Source organism: Passer domesticus, chromosome 6 (assembly GCF_036417665.1).
Source record: "Passer domesticus isolate bPasDom1 chromosome 6, bPasDom1.hap1, whole genome shotgun sequence".
NCBI classification, from domain to species: Eukaryota; Metazoa; Chordata; class Aves; order Passeriformes; family Passeridae; genus Passer; species Passer domesticus.
Genome location: NC_087479.1, coordinates 46428342 through 46454058, shown reverse-complemented (window position 1 = coordinate 46454058; position 25717 = coordinate 46428342). Strand labels below are relative to the sequence as shown.

Genomic DNA, 25717 nt, shown 5'->3' with positions numbered 1-25717 from the left:
AGTTTAACATATTCCAGCTCCAACAGTGAAATGGAGTGAGAAGTCCATGGTTCTAAGGGAAGTGAGGAAAGCTGGATGCTAACGAGACAGTAGTGTGTGATTTCATCCTTCCTCCAGCAGACATTTGGGACAGTTCTCATCTTACAAGTGCTTTCATTAATGGGAAGACCTTATCCAGCTGGGGAGGTATGCTGCACTTCCCCTGTCTGAGGACCAGTGCTCAGGGGCAGGTAACAGCCCCTGTAAAATGAGTGCTGCTTGTTTGATGCTATGAAACAAGAAACCTCCCCACAGCTCAAGCTGAGTGTGTGTCCTGCTGTGCAGAGTTTTTCAGCAGCTACAGTTGTCTTTCAGTCTTGGAAACTGCTCCTGGCTGACCGCTGAACACATACAAGGTATAGAAGTTGAGGATGATGCTGCCTGTGCCTGTTCCACTGCTTGTGCACTGCATGATATTGTATGATTCATGTATACAGTCTATAGCAGACAGACGGCTGACATGTGACTTTTGTGCCTAAAAATTGAATACTTTGCTTATTCTCAAATTGTGTGGCTCATTTAGAGAGCAGGAATGACCAAGGTGGAGCATGACCTAAGCACAGGATGTCCACAAGCCCAGACGTACATTCAAAACAAAATACTCAGGAACTTATTTCAGGAACATGGTGCAGCTAAACAAAATGCAAAAATGTTCCCTTTCCATGGCTGACGTTTCCAGCCTTGGCAGATCTGCCACAGGCCCCAGCTGGAGCACAACGTATGTGAATCTTGAATGAGCCCCACTTCCCGACCACTAAGAGACAGTGAAAGGGAAGGGACAACACTTTTGAAAATCAGGATGATACTCAATCATGGAGTCTCCTTCTCCCTCCTTGTCTCCTTCTCCCTTTCTCTCCTTCTCTGTGTGTCATCCTGTCTTCCCATCAGCTGGGATCCACAACACAGCTTTAGGCCTGAGTTTTTAGGGAGAATCAAGTGGGGAAATGAGGTTCCTATAAGTTGGCATGCATACTATGGATTTTTTTGAGAGTCACTGCAAGAAAGAGAGGAAAAAGAGGGTACCACCATCCACATTCCAAACATGGAGTAAGCCTCACCTCACTGTGCTGCACAACGCTTTTCCATGAATGATCAGTCTGATGGAGGTCTTTAGGCAGAGGTGCTGACCCAGCTCCCAGTGAGCACTTTGAAAGCCTTAAGTTGGGATATGGGGATTTGTGGGACTGGGATAGTAAGTGTGAAAGTAAAACTGGAGGAGCAACAGACCTTAATAGGTTTATTTTCTTTTCTTTTCCTCCAGACACTCATCAAAATAAAACCAAGAAAACTTATCAGCTCTTCAAGATAGAAATTATCACTTCACTGAGCAGAGAGGAGAATTCTTATATTCATGGCTGCCTGGCTCCCAAAATACAAGAATAGTTTTGATGCTGCAGTTTTGTGTCTCTCTGACCCTTCTTCATCCCTTTTTCAAGACAGTCGCTAGTGCCCAGTATGGATGGTTAGCCTAGGAATTTCATGGCAGCCTGAGCACAAATTTTGTATTTTGGCAGCACTGCTATCAGAGATCAGGGTGCCAGTGGGATCAGGCAGTACTTGCACAGTCACCCACAAGAGAATTATACGCCCCAGTGAAAATTTTCCTCTAGCTGAAGCATTTCTCTGATACTCATCTTTGGGCCACTTTGAATTGGCCAAGGCAGCATCCTGGGGATAGGAGTCAGGCCAGGAGTTTGCACCAGAGCGGCAGAACCAGAATCGCTGCCACTGGGAAAGAGACTTCCTCTCTGTATTTGCATTTCCCATCCTTGTACTGCCAGCTTTTCAAATGCCAGGGGGAAGGGAGAGAAACATATGGGAATAGGGAAGGCTTGTTATAATTTACCTAAGAGCCCAGAAGACCGGACTGTCTAATGCATTCACATTTGAAGAGAATTCTCTTGTGCCAAAATGAAACAAAACAAAACAAAAATCCCACTGTATGTGGTAATTACTTGGCATTAATGGAACAGTGCAGAGTAAATGCATTTAATCTGGTTCCATTCCAGCTGATCTCTCTGGCTCTCCATGTCTTACACGACTGCATCAACTCCTCTCTCTGCAGGTGAACAGAGGACTCATTACCCTTTCCTTGTTCTAAAGGCTCTAAAGCTGTAGGGGCTTTATCACATGGCTGGAAAACCAGAAGAGAAGAAAGCAGCTTTTTTTCTGACAAACACGGCAAACCCTCTAACTGAGCCCTGCATAAGCTGAGAAGGAATGAGAAAGAGAAATGCAGGACTGCAGAAGAAGTCAGTGTGACCCTGACCCATAGTGGCCATGGACTCCCAGAGCTCCTCAACCAAGACAGCAGCACAAGAAGTCAGCCTCTGGAGACAGCATCCAGTGGGCTTCTGAAGGGAGAACACGTGAGTGAAAGGAGCAAGCTATGGCAGGGGAAGCACACACTGTCAGACTCTCTGCAACATCCCTCTTTCACAAGTTACAACAAAGGCTTTACAATTTCCTTGCAGCATAAGATGGATGCAGAGAGAGCTCTGAAAAAATTGTTCCATGGAAATGGGCATCGCTCTTGGAGATGGTGCATGGAAAATGAAAGGCACAGATAGGCAGGAACATGTTCCAGCTTCCCACTTCCACAGTGGCCACGCTTGCTTGCTAGTCAGAAGCCAGAGATGCTGTTCAGACAGTTCCTTTAGTTCGCTCCAGTGCTTTTCCAGTCCATCCTCCTGCTCTGAGAATATCCCTGTACCTGTACTGCAGCAACTGCAGAAGAAACACGCTCTGCCTGTCACCCAGGGCTGCCAGAAGAATTCTGGTGTAGGGACAGACTCTAGATCTTGGATTCAAAGGAGCTGCCACCTGGCATGAGATGACAAACGAAGCCATTATTTTAAAGTGATGTTTGAGCTGAAACGTTCGTATCAGTTTCTATGACAACTCATTGCAGGTCGCAGATCTCTAACCTGAGAAACCTCTTAATTGGAGTAGTTGCAGGTCATTTGTACTAATCAAACTGTTGGCTACTTTGCAAATGCTTTTCTTACTGACCTCAAACTCCCAGAAGGGCCAGGCCACAGAATAATTGTTCTGCAGTATGCCTCTTAAAGTGCCTGATGTGATGCAAATAACTTATCAGTAACAATTAATAGCATGAGAAGCATTATTTTAAACTTCATGAGCAAAAAATACCTTTGATCTTATTTTCTCTTGTTTCTGCAAATAAGATCCAAACATGTAAGTTGCATCTACCTACAGAAGATTCTTGGTTTATAGCCATGGTTGCTATGCTCAAATTTAGTAAGTTTTCACACAATTCTGCAGAACAAGTAAATATAATTATAACGAGGAAAAAGGACAACACCTATAAACATACCAGGAGGCCTGGGAAAGGGTTTGTATGCATAAAACATTGCTTGCTTTTAAACAATTATTTCCATTGATCCACTAAAATATATTGTTTCTCCCTGCCAACCTCTCCCCAAAGCATATATTCATGTATTTCAAAGCCAGAACAGCCTGTCAGGTCTGATCACCACTGCTGCACTTCCCAGAAAATGTTACCTGGTTATGCTTACAGTAAGACTATGCCCTTTTTGAGTTTCCAGTGGCTTACTTAAAGAAGAAAACTTACAAAAATACATGTTCCCTGACTTTAGCTGAGCTGGTAACTTTGCCTTTGGCACTGCAGCTGCTGCATTTGACGGCTTTTCTCTGGTTCTCTGTACAAGGGATATCTGAAAACTCCTCACCGTTTTACAGTGAGTCTTGAGCACAGAACTGAAACACCTGCATTCAGATAAAGAATGGTGAGCTTTCAATGGGGTAAAAATACACCTTTCTTACTTCTGATGGTCTGAAAGAAAACTTGAACACCCAAGTACCAGAAACAAAAAACCAAAAAAAAACCCAAAAAACAAACAAACAAAAACCACCCAAACCAGAAAACAATCTTATTAAATTCCACCATTTCTAGATCAGTTTCACATCTGGAGGCCTTGAGTCACGATTTCAAAGCGTCCATCCTCCTCAATCTTCAGCATTTGACAGACCCTCCCTGCACACTCCTTGTAAACGGAGCAGGGCAGAGCAGGAATTCTGAGGAGGGTGGCACTACATGGCAGAACATGGCAGCTGTCATTCTTCAGCTCAGTTTCTCAGAGACACCCCAGATTTCTCCTTAAAAGCCTGCTTCCCTCACTGGCAGTGCCCCGCAGCTCCTGCCTGCAGGAATATACCAGGGATTTTGGCAGCGGCGCTGCGAAATCTTGAAGGGTTGTTTTGCGGGGAGCGTTTCTCCCCGGGCACGGAGGGAAGGGCAGGAGGCAAAGGCGAAGCAGGCAGGCTGCTGTGGCTGCCTCAGCCCCGGCAGGCCCGCACGGCCGTGCCCACAGACATTGCCCAGCCAGAGCCTCCCCGGCTCCGCAAACACAGCCCCGGGCAAGGAAGGGAGAAAGGGCCCTCATCATCGTCATCCATCAATATTCATAAAGAACCTGCCCTAACCCCTCTTGTGCGCGCTCAGGGGAAAAAAAAAAAAAAGGCAAAAAAAAAAAAAAAAAAAAAAAAGAAGCCAGAAAGACGAAATGAAACGCAACCAAAAAAAAAAAATAAAATGAAATAATCATCCCCCTGCTCATTACCGCAGGGGATTTCCTCTCAATGTCACCACTGCCCCGCGCAGTAATTGGCATTATCTGTTATCTCTGAAGCCATAATAAGGCTTGCCACGGGGCATTTTCTGTAATCATATTTTTATTTGTCAGCTGGCGAGCCGCAGACGGCGGAGCGGAGCCGGGCCGGGCCGCGGGCGCGCGGCGGGGCAGGGGCCGCGCGGCGCCAATGGCGGCTCGCGCCGGTGATGTCACGGCCAGCCAATGAGGGGGCCGCCAGCCCGCCCCGCCCGGCGCTGCAGCATTCCCCACAGACAGCGGGAAGCGGCTCTTCCCGGGAAACCGAGCGCCTGGCTCCCGGCCCCGCACAGGGAGTCCCGCAGGGAGCACAGCCGGGCACTCCAGCAGCAGAGAGGGGCGGAGTGTCCCGCGCTCAAAAGGGGCTGTTGGTTCGGGGCACCCAGCGGAGGTACCCGAAAGGCCCAGAGTGTAGGAGAGCAGACACCCAGACCGAGGTGAACGGCAGCTTAGGCGAAACCCATCGGTTATGTCAAAGAAAACCTGCCAGGCTGGGATGGCCTCACATGGATGTCCGGGGATGCTCAGCTCCCGGTGCCGTTCCCTGCTCGGCGCGGCCGCTCCAGGCACTGCAGCACGGTGCGGAGCGCTGGGAGCGCAGGGAAAAAAGGGCTGGGAGGAGAAGCAGGAATGCCGCATCACTGAGCCAAGCTCGGGAAAAGCAGAGGGATAGCACAGATCCCATGCGATATCCCTGCGTGGTGCCACTCGTGCCCCTGGTCCCTGGCGCGGCACGGTGCCATGTGCACACAGAAGTCCTCAGAGGACTCGACATGCCTTACACATAAGCGGTCCCCCATGGCCGACCTGCACCACAAAACCCTGGAAGTGACTGCACCACAGAGTGAAGCACACCACATATTCCCCCGCTGCTTCCAGTAAATAAAGTAAGAACAGGAAGCACATAACATTTTTAAAATAAGACACAGACAAGCTTCACACCTATTCTGCTTCCTCTTTTCAGCTGCTTGTTTGAAAATACCTCTCAGACAAAGGTGATCTCTCCACATGGTAGCAGCAGGAGCTTTTTACTGATAGGAGGGGGATTGGGGAATCCGGGAATCCTCTCTGAATCTTTGGTTCAGGAATGCTGGTGTATCAATGCATTTTGAGGGGTGAATACTGAATGTGTTTACATGCTGCTGTTGAAATAAGCCACAGGTATTTCCCAGTGTTTTGGGATGTACAGGAAGAAGATGGGACTATTATATGGGTCTGGGGATACCAGGCTATCAATCTATTCTGCCAGTGGGCTGGAGGCACCCACATTTAGTCATTAAGCAAAGCAGAAGCCTTCATTTTTCACTGTGGTCATAACTGGATAACCCGGCTGATGAGATGATTTGTCATTTCACTGCCCCACGACAGGACAAGGTCAGGCTTCATTGCTTAGGAAAGCACATTAAGTTTTACACTCACATATATATTTATGCATGCTCTGATTTTCTGATAACTGTCCAGAATACAGCACAGAATAGAACACAGACCACATGAGTCTCAGAGCGACCTGGAGGCAGAGCTTATGATTTACTGCTAACTTAGCCAGCACTCAATGCTCGTCAGGTGGGAGTTAGCAAGGAATGGGATTTACTGTCCAGGGAGACTACTGCCCACAATCCAGTATGTTTAACAGAGGAAAATGGATTTCTCAAGAGAGACATGCATCTGCTAGAAAATATCACACAGTGTTAAACCTGCAGAGGTGCTTGTCTGTCTGACAGCCTCACCATGATCCTAACTTAGTTTATTAAAGTCTCCCAGATCCAGAGGGATCCATAACAAGTCCAAAGGACCAGCATGCTTTAGTATCAGAATCTTTAGTATCTAATCTTTAGTATTAGTATTAGATTATTATGAGAATCTCCCAATGGAGATTCTGATTCCTCTGGAATATTCATTTGGAAGCGTAAATAATTTCTCTTCAGCTTTCCTTAAACATTTTTGAGTGTGGTTGGATTGGATCCCTTAACATTAAGCCAAGTAGGGAACAGAATGTATGTATGCAGGCAATCCACCAGTGGTTACACTGCTCAGTGCATGTAAAAAAACAACAGGTCTACAACCTGCCAAGGATCATGCTGGTTCTAAGGAGGTCATGATCACTCTGTGTAGCTGAATAGCAGGGAGGAAAAACTGTGGAATTCACAGAATAAAACTGTGAGTTTCAAAACATGTTGGTCAGAGGTCACTGCCAACAGAGAAAACTTAGATCCTCTAGTTAGGGCATGCAACCTGCTCTTGGCTTCTCTGGGAATTTCTCTGACTATTGTAACCCTTCCTGTGTCAGGTAGGCATTGTCCTCAGGACCTTCTCACCCAGATCCACCACCTTTGAACTGCCTCTTCTGCTAAGAGTATGCTGTTATACTCTTCTTATACAGTATACTCTTCTTAATATATCCTCAAGAAAGGCTCTTCTTTTCCTTTCCATTTATTAGAAATATGTTCTCCTACAGATCACTATTTCCTGCTGAAATGACTCAGAGATGTAGGGGGAGGGGGCTAGAAGAGCAAGTAAAACATTTAAAGATTCATTTTTGCTGTGGCCATCTGGTTTGTGAGTTTTCAGCACGGAACTGGTGGTACAGAAAATCCCTGCATGGCTACTGAGAAGTAACCACACAGTGATTATGCAAATCCAGCTACTGCAGTATCTCTGAGTGGCCCTTGGCCTCCTGGAGTGGGGGATCTGTGGCTGGCTGTGGCTTTGGAGAAGCAGCCATGCAGACATAATGCAAATGCTCTCCCCCAGCCAATCCAAATGCAAGGAGCTGCATTTGTGAGAGGTGAGCAGGCAGTTATGGGTCAGTAGCTGTACAGAAACTCTTGTGCTCAGACTGACGGCAACAACTTGATTTCAGTATAATTTAAATTATCTCAACTTGCTGAAGATGAAAGAGAAACTGGTCCAATATAAAATGGTACCTGAAAGCACAGGTTAAACCACAGTCCATGGTTAAATAATGTGATGGAGTCAGTAAGAAAATTCTTCCCTACTGGAAAGGAAATTAAAGGCAACAGTGACTCAAATGCCCAGAGGGAACTCAGTAAAGGTTGCCAAAAGCCAGCAGGTTTCCAAAAACTGAAGGGAACTATAAAATGACTTCGCTATATTTGCAGTTGTCCCAGGTTTCTTCAGGGATTCATTTAGATACAGTGTATGGAGTTCTTACTTATTAGTAACTGCCACAAAAATTATGGAAATGAAATTCTTTTTCCTCGGTGGTTTTGGTTTTCCTATTTAAAGCCTTCCCTGCAAATTAATTCTTCTCCAGTGAAAAATGACAATCTTTTCCATGAGAAGTCTGTCTGTGACTGGTACACTGTCTCACACATGGACAAGAATTCAAAAATACATCAGCACTTTACCCAATGCTTTTAGAGTTTTACAACATCAGTTACTTAAAATTAAAAGTATCAAGGTAAGATCCCTTTATTATAGCAGGGAACTCCCATGGAAATGGCTGTACTCACCATATTGAATGACTATGGCAGAAGTCTAAAGCAGAGATGATTTGTCGGAAGAACTTCCTGGCTTCTTTTGGTGTCAATCTTCCCTTTTTTACGAGATAGTCGAAGAGCTCCCCACCTGACACATGTTCTAGCACCAAATACCTAGAAAAACAGAAAGCAAGGATTTTTTAAGTATGTGATCACACCAACCCCCTCACATTCACACAGCTATAGACAAACACTTCTGTTTATATGTAGTCAAGGGGAACTCTTCCAGAAATAACAGTGGAAGAGAATTGGAATTTTAAAATCAGAAGCAATTAATATGTTTAACAGTGGTTTTGCAAACTTCAGACCTGCCATTGTTGGATTCAGTGTCTAATGGCATAGCAAGACCTAATCAGGAAGCTAAAAATTACTCCAAAGACCAGGACAGTAATAATCAAGTATGAGTTTCCACAGCAGGTCTCAAAGCTGCAGTGGAGTAAGACTGTACCAAGAAGCCTCAGGTCCTTCAACCAAGCTGACAATTCTTTTATAAAACAGCTGTGGCAAAGCTGCAGTCAGGCAGAACCAGACAGATATCAACAAACCAGAATGAATTAAGAAAAGGTGAACAATGTACATTATTAAAAAAAAAAATACCAAACACCAAAACCAAAACTACATGTGTGTGCAGCCCATATAAAAGCTTAGCTTTTGCTGCTGAACGGCAGTGATTGGCTGGAGCAGCTGCCTGACCTTGCAACTCACAGGTGAAAAATGTGGCACTGAGTGAATACATGTGGCACAAAGGGGGCCTAGGAGGAGGAGAGGAAACTCCTGACCTCATATAGCACTCCTGGCAGTCATGGAGTGAAGAGTGAAACCTTCTGGAAGGAAAGGACTTGCCATGGATGGACCACCTTGCTGTTTTAAATAGGGCTAATGAATGGCAGCCAAGCAAAGGAAAACTGTATAAATCTCTGGAAATGCTGCCTAATAGTGGGAGTGACATTTCCCCCAGGGAAGTGGCAGGAACCCTATCAACAGAATCCTTTAAAAACAAACAAGTTTGAGTGCACTTCTGAGTCCCTGCCTCCCAACAGTGCAGCAAACCATACTGAACTGTATGTGCAGCATGATCCCTCAGGCCTGTGCTTTACAGCAGAACACTTTTACTACCAGAATTAATCCAACTCCTCAGATTTGAGTGGACAGTGAAGAATAATTCATCCAGAATACTCTCTTTTCTGTACCTCAAGCAGCATAATCTCCAAGGAAATTTCCAAATTTGAAATGAAAAGTGGGGAAGATTAATATAAATTTGGGTCTTAATTAGTTCTGTTTTCAATGTTTCCAAAAAGCTAGGACAATAGAAGGAATAGAAGTAGTTGTGAGGAAAGTAAAGCTTGATCAATGATAATGGCATTAGCCTTGAAGTTGCAAAAGTGGGACCTGAGCTCCTGGTCCATCATCATCTCCCATGTAACTTCCATGTTTCAGCTACCAGCTAGCAGAAGGAGAAAGCACTTCGCTGCCTTACAGAAAGACAGACATTGGTATTGTCTTGCCAGCTAAATAAGTACTAAAAGGACACAAAAAATGGACAAAACAATAAAATTATGAACTTGAGGGAATTAAAATTGCACTTTTGAATTTTTTATCAAAGTCAAAACAGTTACAAGAAACATAGTAATATTGGCTTTTAAAAATTAAAATAAGTTAAAAAGAGAAAAAATCTTAACTTGAAAATCCCATTTAGAATATATGGGTTATCTTCTTTCCAAACAGATGGGTAGTTGCCCAACTGTCTGCTGGGTACACCCTGGTAATCTGGAGATCAGTGTTTATAGACATGACATTTTTTGAGCAAGTCATTCAAACACAGAAGAAAGCTGATATGCAGCAGCCACAGGCACTGGGGTGTCCGCACTGTCAAGTCCCAATCCTTGGTTCCTAAGCCTTGGCTAACAGACAGTCTGGTAAGAAGGTTTGCTGTAGAATTCATTCTCCCTCTCGTATTAGAGACAGATTTGGCTAACTATCCAATATGGCAGACCCAATTCTGGCATGGAATCAAACCTAAAATCCTTCTTGAAAGCTTGCTGTCTCACTGTGCCCAGCAGAAGCTAGATACAGCAGTGCATCTTGCCCCCAAAATTCAAATTGCTAGCTGCTTTCTTTTTCTGGGAGGTATCATACAAAGATTATTGCAGTTACAGATACAAAACACCCTCCACACTGGCTTCAAACAAACAGTTTTTGAAAAATACAGACCCAGCATTTCTGTCACCCACAGCAGGAACTGCGAAGCAATTTATTCTCATCAACTTCATCTTATTAAAAACACTCAACAAAAATGCACTGACACGTTGTATGAAAAATAAAACAAATTGAAAGACAGGGAACATTTACAAGGTTATTCATTTTTTGCTTGCCACCTAGAAGCACTAGCTATAATAATGGAAATGAACAGGGGAGAGCATTTGAAAAAGATTTGTGCCTATGACAAGTCAAGGGACACGGAGAAGCACAAGAGACGATGTATTCTGATCTGACAAAGCCCCCAACGTGACATGAGTGAGAAGGACGACAAACACATTCCTCAGTGGCCGAGTGCAAGAAAGAAATGCTGCAGGGATCATTCCACAAGCACTGCGTGGCTAAGCTGCAGCTAGGATTTGTGAGCTCAGGTTGTCATCTGCCAGCCCTATTTCCCTCCAGTACCTTGGGGTTTTTTTTTAGGAGAGCCCCCAACTAGGAGATTTTCTGTTAAACAAGGGCATAATTCAGCATCTGCCCCTATCTCTGTGCAAGCCAACATTCTGCTGGCACGTGACATGGCACAGTAGTAGTACACTTGTTCTTTCCAAACAGGCTGACAAGAAGAGTTTAAACATTTCCAAGTGTTGCACTGGTTCTAAGCACCACTGGACAGCTACACAAACCCCACTAAGTGCTGCATATCTGTTTCTATCCGTGTGTGTGTGAACATGCCTATGACTCCACAGAAGAAGAGAATAAACACTCTGAAAAGCCAAACAGAAAAAGCAAAGGAAAGAAAGGACGTTATTCCCTAGGCTAGAAAATAAGGCATACAGACACTACATCTTTCCTGAATCCATGGCACAGAAAAGAATGCAAATCTTCTGTGTTCACATCAGCATCTAAAATCCTTCACTTTGGCAAAGTGCTACAGGATTGGAGGTATGCTAATGCCAGCTCTTGGAGGATCTAGGAGAAGGTAAATAACACATAGCCCATAGGGGAGAAAAACACTAAGAAGCATTTTCATGAGTCTTCCTTCCCTTTTATCTTTCCCAGATATGACAGGTTTTCACTTCATTATAGTACTACTTTTCCAATTTATTCTAAGCAAGCAAGCAAGTTGTGAAAATCCCAGAACAGTAACCAGAACTTCTTTCCTATTACATTTAGAGATGAAAGCAACTTATTGTGAATGAAGTTTTGGGGGATTTTTGTCCTGTCTATGTAAGATTGACAGCATCAGTCTTTCTTCCCATTGTAAAAACATAAGAAAACTTGTTCTGTAATAGCCATTGCAAGAAGGTTCAGGGAAGGGAGAGACCCAGTGTTTGGCAAGCAGTGTGCACACTACTTGCTGCGATAATACAACCAGGACCTCTGTTAGGACAAAAGACTCTGCAGGAGCACCTAGTTCTCACGTATTGGGTGCTCTGGACACACCCCAACTTTTCCAATCCTTGCATTTCACAGGAGAGAAGCAAGTTTTTACAAGCATTAACCTCCTGTTCTTTACTGATAGGGAACTGTGAAGCTAAGTGACTTGTCCAGGGTTACAGTCGCCCAGTATCAGAGCTGGGATTAGCACCTGTGGTCCCTTGTGCCTTCTACTCCTTGCTGTCCCCACCACCAATTTCCCCTTTGCCTGCTAGGACACTGAAAAAGCCAGAAAACAGCAGGCCTCTGCAACTCAATATGAAGGCAAGTGTATGTTAAAAAAAAAAATCTCAATTACTTTTTCCTCACTGGATATATTCTCTAGGAGATTGCAGATGTTCTCACAGGCTGCAGCTCACTTTCATACACACCAAGGTCCACATCTTGCATTATTTTCTTATGTCCCTGGTACAAGCCAAGACATGAAACTAAGATTCTCTGATTGAGTTTCAGTGCTTGAAGGAGACATGACTTTTTTCTTGAAAAGAAAGATAAATACGAGAATAATTGTGTTGATTGGAGAGGAGCAGAGAGATTGCATCCAGCAGCATTCTATCTATTCCCTTTGCTGTTCTTCCATCTGCATCCCATCATCTCCACCTTCTCAATAAAAGATTCTGAGTTCCTAACCTCAAATGACCCATTACGTATCATCAGAAATGCAAGCTTAATTCTAAGGTTTTTTTCTTTCTTTCTTTTTAGTTCATTTTATTTATTCTTTCAGGAACCAAAATAGTACATAATCATTTTTCATCAGCTCCTATCTGAAGGCTGATTTTTGCTGAGATGCTTGACAGCAGATTGGACTTTCCATTCCCAACAGTTGCTTTGTGTGTGGGATTGTAAACTGGTATTGTCCCATTCTTGTCCAGTGCCAGCACAGCAAGGACTTCTCCATGATAAGATAGATTACTGTTGCACTATGCTCCTATCACTTAAAACAGTAAAAAAAAAGACACTTCTCATGACACTTCTCGTTTCCATCTGGTGGACTATGCCACAGCTTCTTAAGAGGTGCCTTTGCCCATGCCCTGGGGAGCTTTGAGGAATAACTCAGAGAGCCCTCACTGAGGCAAGGCAGTTACATGCTACCTCCAAATCAGAACTGTAACTAAAGAAACAGGCTGGCTCTGAGCAATGCCAGGAAAAATGCTGTTAAAGAAAGACTAACTGGCACAGAGAACACCAGAACCATGCACTACCAGATACTTCTGGCAAAATAACAAGAAAAAACCCCAAATGCAAACAAACACATCAGTTATGATCTGTAAAGAACGAAAAGCTGTCTTTTAGCCAGTAGCAAAAATGGTGTGAAATGCTAAAATTCTTGCCAGATGGGATTGCCTGCAGCAGCCCATTAGTGGGCATGCAGCTCTTGTTTTCTCAGGACAATTTACAAGATACTAACAGCTACACCAATTATGTATTTATTGTTATAAAAGAGTTAAATGGAGAGATCTCTAGATGAAAGCTCATGCTGAAACACAAAGTATTTCAGGTAAGTATTATAAATGCAAAAAAATTAGGATTACCAAGATACACTCTCTAATGCTCTAGGATGGAAGTCAATTCACACATCAGGCAATAGAAGGTTTGTCCATCAGTGCTTGCAATTAGCTGTCTGCTGGGGAAGCAGTTGATAATTTATTTTTATTAAGTGATATGACATTTACACATATAAAGCACAACTTTGCTTAACCTAAACAAGTAGGTTTTCAAGTTGCTCTTCTATGTAAGCCTGAATGTTCCACTGGGTACCATCACACATCACTGGGCATTGCCCTAGAGCTTTTACTAGGCTAGAATTTGACTAGATATCCGTGTGGCACTTGTTAGTTTTTAAGATGCATAGCTTCAGCCATGCACTTCAGCAAGATGCAAAACCCAGCTGCAGTGATATAGAAAGAGATACACTCAAAGACATAAAACATCAGGTGGGAAACTCCATCATAAAGACAGAGAAGTCTTTAGTTCCCTTCTGTCCTGATGTTTACTGTGCCAACAGCTGTAAAACTCTCTTAACTTTTGCCCCAGAATTAAACACAGGCTGAAATGGCTGCACCACAAATGGTAGGGTTGACACTGCCACAACCTTGATGAACCATGGGCCATCTCACAGTAGTCCTGGCAGATGATTCACAAGAAACTACTACTCCTTGTAACCAATTAATTTGAGAGCTAGAAATCTCACTACATTTCAAAGAGACCTGTCTTAGGGAACAACAGACCAATAAAGAAAAGCCTTTAGAAGAAAAAAAGAAATGGTGATTCTCCTTCCAGGCTACCACCCTACTTGCAAAACGTCCTTCCCTATGTATATATGGTTGAATATATATGTGGCAGGGAAGAGGTTAAAAGTTGCCCAGGCTGACATGCTCTGTAATTCTTTGACAGCTTTTTCTCTGCACTGTTTTCTATTGATTAAATAATCTCTATCAGATATGAAGCCCCTTGTTATTGGCATAACCTATAAATTATTCAGAAGTTACATAAATTCTTATGGCGGGCATGAATTTTTAAACCCTTATTTGGCACTGGGCCAGGAGCTCTGTATTTTTTCTTCCCCCCTTGCCTGCAAGAAAATGTGCATGTGTTAGATTTCTGTTTTCTAAAAGACAATTTTAACTCGAGTTTGCATGTTTGAATGGATATTGCATTTGATTGCTGGTTACATTTGGGCATGAACAGGTTGGGGCTTTTGGGGAAAAGAGGTAGTAAGAGATTATGCTGTTGTGCTCTGTACCTTTGATTAATTTGGGATGAAAGGTGTTTTGAGCAGTACCCTCATGGTGTGTAGTCTTGGATGCCAAGGCACTGCAGCATCCATCCTATATGGGCACATGATATGGAAGGCATTTAGCCAGAGGGATCCTCAGCACAGGATGGGCAGAGCTGAGACAACACCCATCAGGTCACTGCTGCAATTCTGTTAGTGACTCTATACTTCAGGGCTTTCTTCTTCAGAGCTAAGTGGCCTTTCCTGTAACAACCAGAGCCCAGACACACACAACACTGCCTACCAAAGTCTAAAAGAGAAGTCAGGCATGAGAATGTACTGTGGCTCTGAAGCAACATCTCACAGAATTATTCATGTCACAGAACTGCTCCACTATGGGCCCGCTTTTCCCCAAGCCCAGCATCATGGCTGGATGGTATCCAAGCACACATGTCAGGCAGTGAGCAGAGGACGCAGTCAGGCTTTTGGGCAGAGCTTATTAAGACTTTGTTGCATAGGGTGCAGCATTAATTGCCACCAGCAGCTCTGCAGGCCCTGCTTTGTGCAGGCTGGTGTCCCTCTTGTGAGTAGTGACACCCTCCACTCCTACCACTGACTGGCTTTCTTCTGGCTGCACATGCTTGTCATTCCAGACAGCCCTAAAACAAGTCAACAGCAGAAGAAGAGGGGTCAAAGTAGCTGGTTACAAATATTTTCCTTAGTACCAATCAAGACTCAGGTAGAATGCTATTCTGCCTTCCAATCCTGTTTTATTTTCTTTCCCTGTATCACAGCACCTGACACCCCACAGCCTCACTCCCAAAGTGCACACCTACCACAAAATTAATTTTCAGTGTTGAGCCTTTAGAGTCACTCTGACTTTCTGAACTCTCCCTCTACTTTAGACAGGTTTCCCTGCAGATGGATTGAATGGCAAAGTCTTGGCCTACCACTAACAAGAACACAGAGAACCTTTTTTTAATCTTTTCTGCGTCTTCTGGCACCTCACAATTAGTTTTCAACAAAAAGAAACAGAATTACAGGAAAACCCTACAGGAGAGGACAGGCAGCACAAAGGCCTCTGCAGACACCACCAGAGCTGTAAGTCCTTGACTCCTGCTGCCACCTGATTTTGTATGAGCCAGAAACGCGAGTTGTGCACAGCTAGGAGGACATTTTAATTTTCTTATCTGGCTCATTGTGATGCACCTTCATCTCTGAAATCAGGAGGTGGTGTGTTGTTTACATTGAAATGAGATTTGGGCACTTGCCCAGTGATAGCATTGTACTGATGAAAGATGAGAAAGGCACTTATATTTGAAAAAGATGCTGAGAAATGCACAGCACACTTCAGAGAACAATTGTCTGGTGTCCACTCCTCCACTCAAAACAGATTCTTGCTTAAAATGCTGACCAAACTGGATGACAGAGACATAAAATAAATGCTGCCAAAATTTTTGAAATTTGAAATCTTAAATGTGAAGATTTGAAAATCATTCAACATAAATCCACACATATATACACAAATATCTGTATGCATCTTGACATAGACATTTACAGAAATATATACACAGCCATCAATAGAAAGGGAATAAAAAAATACCAGTATTACCATCTGAAAGAAAAGTGCATAGAGTGGTTGTAGTATGTATTTTTTTTTCTATTTTATTTCCACTCCCCACCAAGCCCCTGACAGCTGAAATCAAATAGTTAATCAAATGAGATCAAAATGGATAATGCCGCCCCTGTTGGGAGTTCTGCAACAGAACTGTATCAGTTAACTCGATCCCATCTGGAGAGAAAGTTCCATCTCCTGTGGACTGTCTAGTGGCCCTTAGCTTGCCATGCTAACAGCTCCTCCAATAGGGGACAACTGCTTTTCCATGAGCCAAAGAATGTACTGCATAAAACACAATAAATAAAACTCCGTGTAGAGGCAGCTCAGGAAAGACCTTTTCTATACAGGGCACAGAGAAGAGAGGATCATCCCCCAAGTTCACATAGTTCATCTGCAATGCAGAAATCACCAAAGGAGTGTGTCCCTCCAGTATGCCTTACAGAACACACCAAAATTTTGTTGTTATCTGTTACTATCTTGCTCCTTCTCTTAGTACATGCCCCATCCTGGAAGTGTTCAACATCTTGGGTGAGGCTCTGAGCAGCCTTGTCTAATCAAAGGATTCCCTGCCCATAATAGGGGAGGGATGGACCTGGATGATGTTTAAGGTCCCTTCCAACCCAATCTATTCTGTGATGATTCTATGATTTGTATTTCCCTAAAATTCGTGACTGTCTGCACTTCCTTAGTCAAACTGACTGGTGCACACACAAGTTTTGGTAGCCCACTGATCATTCCCTATACCAGCCCACTTTGATTCATTTTGATCTTTAGAAAAAGGAGGACGAATCCCCATCCTGGCTGTTTTGTCTATTGACATTATATGATGGGAGAGATGAAGGCATTGATTGTCTGTAGCTATTTCTAAATTATCTATTACTGTGGACTCCCAATCTTGCTTGGAGGCCATCAGTGTGATCATACAACAAATATGAAATAATTCAGCTGTCAGTAATATTGCTTGTTTAGCCAACACAATATATATCTGAGGCTGTATGTCACTTACAGAGAGCCACAGTGCCCTCTGTTTCCCCACCACACCAAGATGTGTAGTCCACAGTCTTACTAAATAAGACAACTTAAAATGATGGATAAAGAGGTGGAATAATAGATTTCATAGCTATATCTACCTGTCCAACTATCTTGGAAAAAAGAACCCTACTAAAATAAACAGAAAAAGAGTGCTTGGCTAACACACATATGCTAACAGATTTTTATTATTATTTTTAAGAAATCATTCTCAGTGTTAAATAAACTGTGGAAGAAGGATTTGATTCATGGTTGCATTAGGAATCTACTCAACCAAAGCCCCTTGTCACAAATTAAATCACAAACTAAAAGTCAAACATGATTTGTGAAATTAACAGTTATCGAGGAAATGCTCCCCAGTGCTGCATTGTGATTAGACTCTGGCTTCTGAAATATCACCCATAATTCATGAGCTTCTCTGAATCCGTGCCACTACTGCTACTGCTGGCATGGCATGCATGATGGAAAGGTGCTGCCACAACCAGAAAGCAATCCCTTTCCTGATGCTGGTGAGAACCAGAGGTCACGGTGTCTTATTATATGGGAAGGTACATGCACAGACACTTCTCAGCCCCCACGCACTTGTAACACCTCACCCCTCCACAGGCTCTCTCTTCCACCTCTCAGATTTATCAAAGGCCACAGCTGTTTCTAATTTTGAACATGGAGGCTTGGCAGAAGCTCTGCATTGTGCCCTTTCTTTAAAATAGCGACTAATAAAAAATGAAACTTAATTAACAGTCATTTGTTCTTTCAGAGTCAGTGTCTTTCAGCAGAGGGATTTGGTGCCTTTGCAGAGGGATGCAGACAGCTTAATCTTACAGGCAGAGGAGCTACAGCACAAAGCAGACTTAGTGATTGTTAAAGGCTAAATGGCCACTGGCAAAGCACGCTTTGGAGCTCAATGTTTTGTAGAAGCCAGGATATCCAGACATAGCTTAAAGATATGGGATGCTTTCCTTTTCAAGGTGATTTTCATCATGAAGACGTTTTCCTGCCAATAAATGCAGCATTTTCTTTTAATAATAAAGTAACACCATTCCCACTCCTCTGAGCACCAGATATTTTTCACAAGGAGCGAAACAGCACCCAGATCTTATGGGGTAAAGAAGGAAAGCTGAGCTTCCGGCTTCACAGGCATTCAGAGCAAGAAGAAAGCTTCAGCACCTCTACTGTCCATCCCCTCATGGCCTTTCTTCTGCATGTATTCATACATTGTCACCACTGCCACCATCAGCTGTTTCCTCTATTTGTGCAGGAGTGTGTACTTGTGTGTGTATACCCAGGGTTACACAACACAGAAACCAACATCACAAAGAAGATCATTCCCTCTCTTTTAATCAAAAAAGGGGTCTCATGCCCCCTTTCACCTGAATACAGAAAAAATATCCTCTGCCTCTCTTTTCGGGATTAAAGGAGAACCTATTCCTGTAAAGCCTGATTCCCTTTGCTGCCTGTCTGCACACAGAGCAGATCTGGGCCTCTGTCTCCTCTGTGGCAAACAGGGCTTCATGGAGCCATGACCATTTGTGCCACCGAGGACAGAGCATTCAGCATGCAGCTCTGAAAACACCTGAGCCAGCCTCCACCCAGTGCCTGCACGAGCTCTTTCTGGCAACTGCGCTCCACCACGGATGGCAGGCTCTGCCCCAGAGGAGGAGGGGGAAGCCAAAGGAAATTACTGCCTGCTCTACTAAGCTGACCCTTAGGCAGAGATGCCTCGCTTCTCAGAGTACGAATTCATTGCTACAGTATCAAGACTGGATGAATAGTCCATGAGGGACTTTACCTCCATTTAACATGCTTTCTTTGGATAAACAGTCATTCCTTTCTTGTGTTGAGACACTAAAAAGAGGTCACCAGTGGATGTTGGCTTTTAAAAACTGTTTAATATTTTTAACCACTCTCTTCTACCTGTAATAATCTGTTAAAAAGCTGGAAATAGCTGAGTTCCCTACTGAGTTCCTACGGTCACCCGTTTCTATTTGGAGAACATTGTTTTTTTGTCCTGTTGTGCCATGATTAATGTGGCCTGTTTGTCTGACAACAGATACAATGTATTTAGTGCCCTAAATCAATCTAAAGTGATTGTCTGTGGACAACATCCCTGTCTGGCACTGGTAATGATCTGGAGAAAAAAAAAAAACCTTACCAAAAAAAGCTTTGCTACATAACTGTCCCTGCAGAACCATCATTGGCCCTTAAAACCAAAATCTGTTGCTGATGGGACAAATTTAAAACACCTTTAGTGAGAGTTGAGGGTTTCAATGAAAACTGTTAGACAAAGGAGATTATCCAAATTACCCACTCTTACTCTGTTACAGCTTTGAGTCAAAATGGTTCCAGATCTTACAGGTACAAACATTCCTTCTCTCTTGCTGTTTTAGAGAAAACACTGCCATGTCCTCTTTCCTCTATTTTAAGTAAGAAAAGAAACAGTAAAGTAAAAGGCTCACTCCAGAAAAGATATTGAGGTGCTGGAGAATGTCCAAGGAAGGACAATGAAGGGTCTAGGGCACAAGTCCTGTGAGGAGGGGCTGGAGGAGTTGGTATGTTTGGCCTGGAGAAGAGCAGACTCAGGGGGGATCTCACCACTCTCCACAACTTGCTGAATGGAGGCTGAAGCCAGGTGGGGGTCAGTCCCCTGTCCCAGTTAAAAAGTGACAGGATGAGAGGAAATGACCTTAAATCACACCAGGAAACGTTTGAATTGGATATTAGGAACAATTTCTTTACTGAAAGGGTGCTCAGGCTGTCTAGGGAAGTAGTGGAATCATCATTCCTGGAAGTGATTCAAAAACATGTGTATGTGGCACTTGGGGGCATGATTTAGTGGTGAATATGATAACATTTCCTTAATGATTCTGTGATTCTATGGAAGTGCAGAAAAGAACATGAAAAAAGCCAAATACCATACACCAGCAGAGGGTGAAAACATACCAGTTCCATTCTTTCAGAAACGTTACCAAGTTCCAAACCCCTGATCTCCCTCCCTCCCTTCTTCCCCCTTCCCTTCCCCTTCTTCTGGCAAATGCCAGTAATACCTACAAATATTTTTTATTTTCGTAAACATCATGAAGCTTTAAAACATGGGGATGTTCTATCAACTTCAGGATGGCTATTTCCCGCTCCACCTGGAAGAAACAAAAAGAGAAGATTAGAAACTTGGTCTTAGAATACATTAGGTATTGTCACACATTTTCTTCCCCTTTATCCATTTTCTACTCCTCCTCATATGCAGAGGATATGGAAAATTGTAACAATGTATCTTATTTAGCACTTACATAATTCAAGAAAAATTCAATTTATTCAGCCTCAGCACTCCCTGCCCTGCAGAACCAAATACCAGCAAAATTTCAAGGTTGAAAGAAAAGTCCCAAATCTACCAAAGAAAATTAGCTGTGGGAGTTACATGAGCATTCAAGGATGCTTCTGCCTCACAATCCAAAGCCAGTGACATATTCTCAAAGTAGCAACTCTAAGATGTCACTGTCTCCTAACCTCCCACAGCCACAGGTGTGTCTGCTCTACAAACTGCATACTCAATTAATATTAGAAAATCCCCATCCTGAAGAACTTGCCATGCATGTGGGGGAGAAGACATACAGCAGTGTGATTTTACAGCTCCAGAACTGAGGTGCAGAAAGGCAAAGAAATATAAGAAGTGACATAAGAAGTACAAGGCAGCACAAGAAATTAAACTGGATTACTGGAGATGCAGTGTTCAGAGCCTTAAGCACAAGACTGAGCTTTCCCTCAATTCCCAGGCTGCCCAAGTGTGGCTACTTCCAAGAGCATGTTTTCAGTGCTGAGTTAACAAGTTGTGACTAAGTCCCTGTAATTAGTGCAAGCCCTGTTCTCACCCAAAATTCCTATCAGGACCACTAAGGGTATTCATTAGAGTTGGAGTCAGTGCAGTTCCTCAGCTGTTAGCAGAATTGCTCTGCTGCTCAAAACCACACTGTAACTGCTCTGATTTGACCTAGGCTAAGTTGAAAGGAGTTAGCAATGTGGAGACTCTGGGTATGTGAAATAAACTCTGCAACAAGATGCAGCGAAAGCATTGCACAGTCGGGCATGCCAAATTTCAAAGAATCCACAAAGGCAGGAAAAAGTCCTAAAGAAGCAAACAAGGACAACCAGGTAGGATTTTTTCCAGGCTTTAAATAACTGATTGTCCCAGAGCTGCTATACTGACAAACAAACCATGAACAAACTACAAAACCATCCCTTAATGTCTCCCCTGCAGAGATCAGATGAGTAATTAGGAACTTGCCCCAGTACACCTTTAGTTCTTGATGTCCTTTAACTTCCTGAGAGAACATCCTCTGCTAAGCCTGAACACAGACAACTTTACCTGAATGCCAGTAAGATCCTCTGCAGGAAATTAGAAAGTGGTAGTTTGCAGCACCTTGCAGAGGAGGATTTCCCAGCACATTGGTTATCACCCCAGATCTCTTCCTCTGCAGCATCACATAAAAACAGCAAAAGCAACTTTTGCACTCCATCATCCTTAGCCTTCCTCACATACCAGGATGGAAGAAAGTATATTTGTACATGTGCCAATCTCAGTCTTTCAAAGACACTTATTCCTCTCTTTGCAGAGTCAAAAGTCATCTGAGAGATTCCACTTCCACACTTGGGATCTCTGAAAATAGCTCCTTCAGAGAAGTGGGGAATGCAGTTAAACATGTATGTACACAGTTCAGCAGTGCCAGAACTGCCAGGAATTCAGTGATACACAGTGCTTGATGGTGACAGGTCTGTGGGTGTTAACTTACTCATGACCAGCACTCTGATGAAAGCCACTTATACAAACAGGAGACAAAAGCTGGGTGGATTTCAATGGTTCAGCTACTTCACCCCAGACCCAGGGGGTAGCTAGTTTATTCCATTTTTGCCTCCTCTTCAAAAAGACCCGTTACTCTTCTGTCTTACAAGATATGCACTGATACTTGCAGAGGGCTTGTTCAATCCTATAATTGATAAAAGTTGGATTTGCTTCAAAAATGAGGAAAAACAAAACAGAGGAAGCACCCACTCTCACGACACTCTCCCAGTAGTACTGAGATTCACCATCAGCAACATATACTGCAGCTGCTCAGAAACTGCAACTCCAATGAAGCTCCTTTTGGATGGGGAAGTGTGACCAGTGCACTAGCTATGACAAGGACAATCCAACCCCAGTATTCCTATGAAAAATAAAACTCCCTGCAGATGGGCTGTGTAACTGCATTGGTGTTTCACTGCAGAGAAACCTCTCAGTTGGTTCAGTGGCAATGTAAGTTCAGATCAAGTGAGTGATGGATGGCAGCATCCAGTCAGGGTCCAGCTTGGTTACTGTCCTAAAGCATGAGAAGAGACAGTGACTTGTAGGTACCACTTGGCAGGAGGGAATTCAGCTACAGCATTGTGTGGCCTATGTTTGGTAACAGACAATCAGAATAGAAAGGCAATATCTACTTATGACTTGCAGATTTACTCTAGGAACCAAGTGAAAAGAATCAACCCAAGTTGCTTTTCTTTCACCATAGGTGTAAAAGGTTCTGTGTATATTTTTAAATTCGTGGGAACTAAATCCTAAGGGGGAATACAATTTTGGAGGTCTCAATTTCAAGCCAGGTATGTAGAGAGCATCTGTCTTGATGTGCCTGGCAGCATTTGACTGCAGTGTGTTCAGCTTGGTGGTGTGTTGTCTGCACCAGTCAGCTTTCCACAGTCTGCTACCTCTTCTATCTGTAAACCAAGGACAAAACTGATCTACTTGTCTCAAGCGAGATGTTTTATGAAGGAAAAGTGTCATTACTGTACTTCTCGCAGCCCAGGACTCTGCTCCACGTCAAGGCACAAGACACTAATGGTTGTATTACTTTAGGATCTAGAGATTCCCAGTTCTCTGCACAGCAGTCTGATAAAGCTCATCCTCAGAAAATCTTACAGCAGTGTCCTGCCTCTTCTTTTAAAGCAAGAGTTCAGAGAAATATGCAACAGACCACCTTCTCAGAATTACTGCTGCAATCAGTACTGATGGGTGACTCCCCTGGATCCTGTTAATTTTTTATATGCCTACAAAGAAGGCAGTAATTGATACAGGCTGGACACAGACTCTAGATCTCAATAGCGATGTCACTGATGCACGGCTCAGGAGGACCTAGGAGCCATCATGTCACTAGGAAAGGAGAGGTATCTGAACTCATTGGCAAAATAAGAGAGGCCTGAAATAGCATGCTGCTTTGCCCTCTTCCCCAGAGCTTTGCCAGCCCCTGGCATGCCTTTTTTTGCGCAGCCCTGTGTTTGTAAGCCACGGAATGCTGTCCAGCTCCGAGCTGGCAAGGACAGGGGAGAGGAGAAACCCTGCAGGGGTGTTTGCTTTAATGCACATGCAATTATCAGAAAGCAGGGCAAGCTCAGAATAGCCTGTCTAGGGAGGCTCAGAGCCTGTGATAAACAGGAAACATGGAGAAACATTTGCCTAATGGTTAAAAGAGAAAAGAATAAAGCAAAGCTTTTCTGTTACATGAATGCTGGGTCACATTACAGAATCTCAACTAAAGCCAGGGTTGCCTCATGCCATGGTGGGCTACTGACTGTGCCTTGAAACTGGGAGAAACAGCTGTGAAAGGCTGTGCAGGGCAAAAGGAGACGCACTGGTAACGTGTAGCTGTGCAGGTGCCATGCAGGTGCCAATCAGAGGTTCTAAAATCTGTGCAGGAGGTTGATTTGACAGGATGCTCCAGTGATTCAGCTAATGACAAAGTGCAAGACGGGGGCAATGTGACCATAGAGGAATCATGCAATAGTTTGCATCCCTCTCCTCCATCTCTACTTCACTGTCATTCTCCCCCAGAAGAAATCACATCTCCCTGGTTTAAGCCCATCTTATCAGCAAATTTGCACTGGCAATAAGTGCTCTGCTGTCTTGCCTTTTGAATCAGGCACACAGGGTGTAAATTCACTTGGAAGGCAAGGAGGGCAGGTCAAGGGAGCCTGATAGTCTGTCTCAGTGTAGACGGAAAGTTTCCTCTTCTCTTGCATTCATTAGCTCAGTAACTATTGGGTCACTCATGACCCATCTGCTCCTTGAAAAATGCAGCTCACAGCTGTCTCATATTACCAGGCTGTATTTTATCTACCAAACCTGTGCAAACACTTTGCAATAACCATTGCTAGCAGTTTCTCAAAGTACACCTACATGCAAAAAGCTGGGGGACAGCAGATTTCTTGGAAGCTTTGAAGCTCACCAGCAGCACACCAGAAAGCCTTCTCTTTCTCCACTAGCATCAGTAGCTCCCATATAGCTCAAAACACTGGCTTGAGAATGAATTCCAGAGGTGCTGAAATGGTGAAAGGCAGCAAAGCCCTGCAGGATGCAAACATATTATGCTGTTTTCCCTGCTCACAGAGAAAATGGTGCAGGGAGGGAAGGTGTGGTAGGTTTTCTTGTGAAAATCAAGCTCTCTCTAATGCTGACCCTACATTGAGGTAACTAATGAAATAGTTTTCAGAACTCATGGCTGTCCCTCAATTACGAGAAACTCATCCAGGACACGACCTTTTCTGAATTCAGAATTCTCTACACTCACAATGAACTTCAAAGGATGCAGAGATCAGGCTGCTTATCCTTCTCCTCAGGCTAGAACTCAGGTTGGAAGCCTTGTACCAGAGCACCTACTTTCTCTAATGTCTGGCCTGCTGTGCAGCAATTTGCATTTCCATGATGAGGGCACAGAAAGCAGAGTAAATCACTCTGGTATTTCACCGAGTTGAAGTGGCAAAACCAAAGGCATCTCATAGGAAGAAACTAATATTAGGTTCTCTGAAAGTCTGTGTTCCTGTCAGAGCAGAAATACCTGGGGTTTTATAAATTTGGTACTTATGCTTTCATGTTATGTGGGACTGAAAGTTAAAAATGGTGAAAATGGCTGGCTTTGGTGAAGACTGTCTAGGTCACCTGTTCACTTTTGCCCATAATGACAGAAATAGGCTACTCCTGAAATCGGAAGAGAGCATCATTAAAGCATAAATGGCTTTATACAAGAAGCAACTGCAGGCCCATTATGCCCTGTAGGGTCATCACTGCTGCGATGGGACAGCATTCCTCCAAACAGATGAAGCCATTACCAGATCTAAGCAATACCAAAACATCTAATGCATTATATCAGTTTCATCCACAATTTCTATGGGAGCCTAAATAGAGTTGAAGTGGAAAAAATATCAGGGTTTAAGTGATTAAACTATCTTCCTCTGCAGCTCTGAATTTAGCAGATTTTTTGCTTAAAATGGCCTTTCATTACCTTTATCCAAAACTTATTCAGTAGTCTATTATGAATGCAAATGGAGGACCATGAAAGTTGTGGATCTGTGGGGAGTATTTCTTGTTGCTATCATAGCCATTAACCTCACATTTCTGAATATATTGAGCCAGATTCAAAATGTATTGAAGTCAACAAAAGACATCAATTGACTTAAGTGGGATTTGAATCAGACCTTCTAATGATCATTAAGTGGTATCTGGAAGAAATCTTCT

At 43.4% G+C, this 25717-nt stretch overlaps 1 protein-coding gene and 1 long non-coding RNA gene across 14 annotated transcripts in view; both read right to left on the bottom strand.

The window, feature by feature from the left end:
• The window catches only part of BRSK2 (BR serine/threonine kinase 2), a 304717-nt gene that overhangs the window by 84807 nt on the left and 194193 nt on the right, over positions 1-25717 (bottom strand). For all 12 annotated transcript variants that reach the window (XM_064425190.1, XM_064425188.1, XM_064425191.1 and 9 more), the window contains exons 3-4: positions 20239-20324; positions 8165-8305 (exon numbers count right to left, since the gene is read on the bottom strand). In XM_064425190.1, coding sequence (XP_064281260.1) covers positions 8165-8305; positions 20239-20324 — 227 coding nt within the window. The remainder of the gene's footprint in view (positions 1-8164; positions 8306-20238; positions 20325-25717) is intronic.
• Positions 1990-4799, bottom strand: LOC135302149 (uncharacterized). 2 transcript variants are annotated; one of them, XR_010363855.1, is made up of 2 exons: positions 4644-4799; positions 1990-4224 (listed from the first exon to the last, which is right to left on the bottom strand). It is a non-coding gene; the product is annotated as an uncharacterized LOC135302149 (long non-coding RNA). The 2 variants fall into 2 exon arrangements; XR_010363856.1 differs by having other exon boundaries at positions 1990-3789.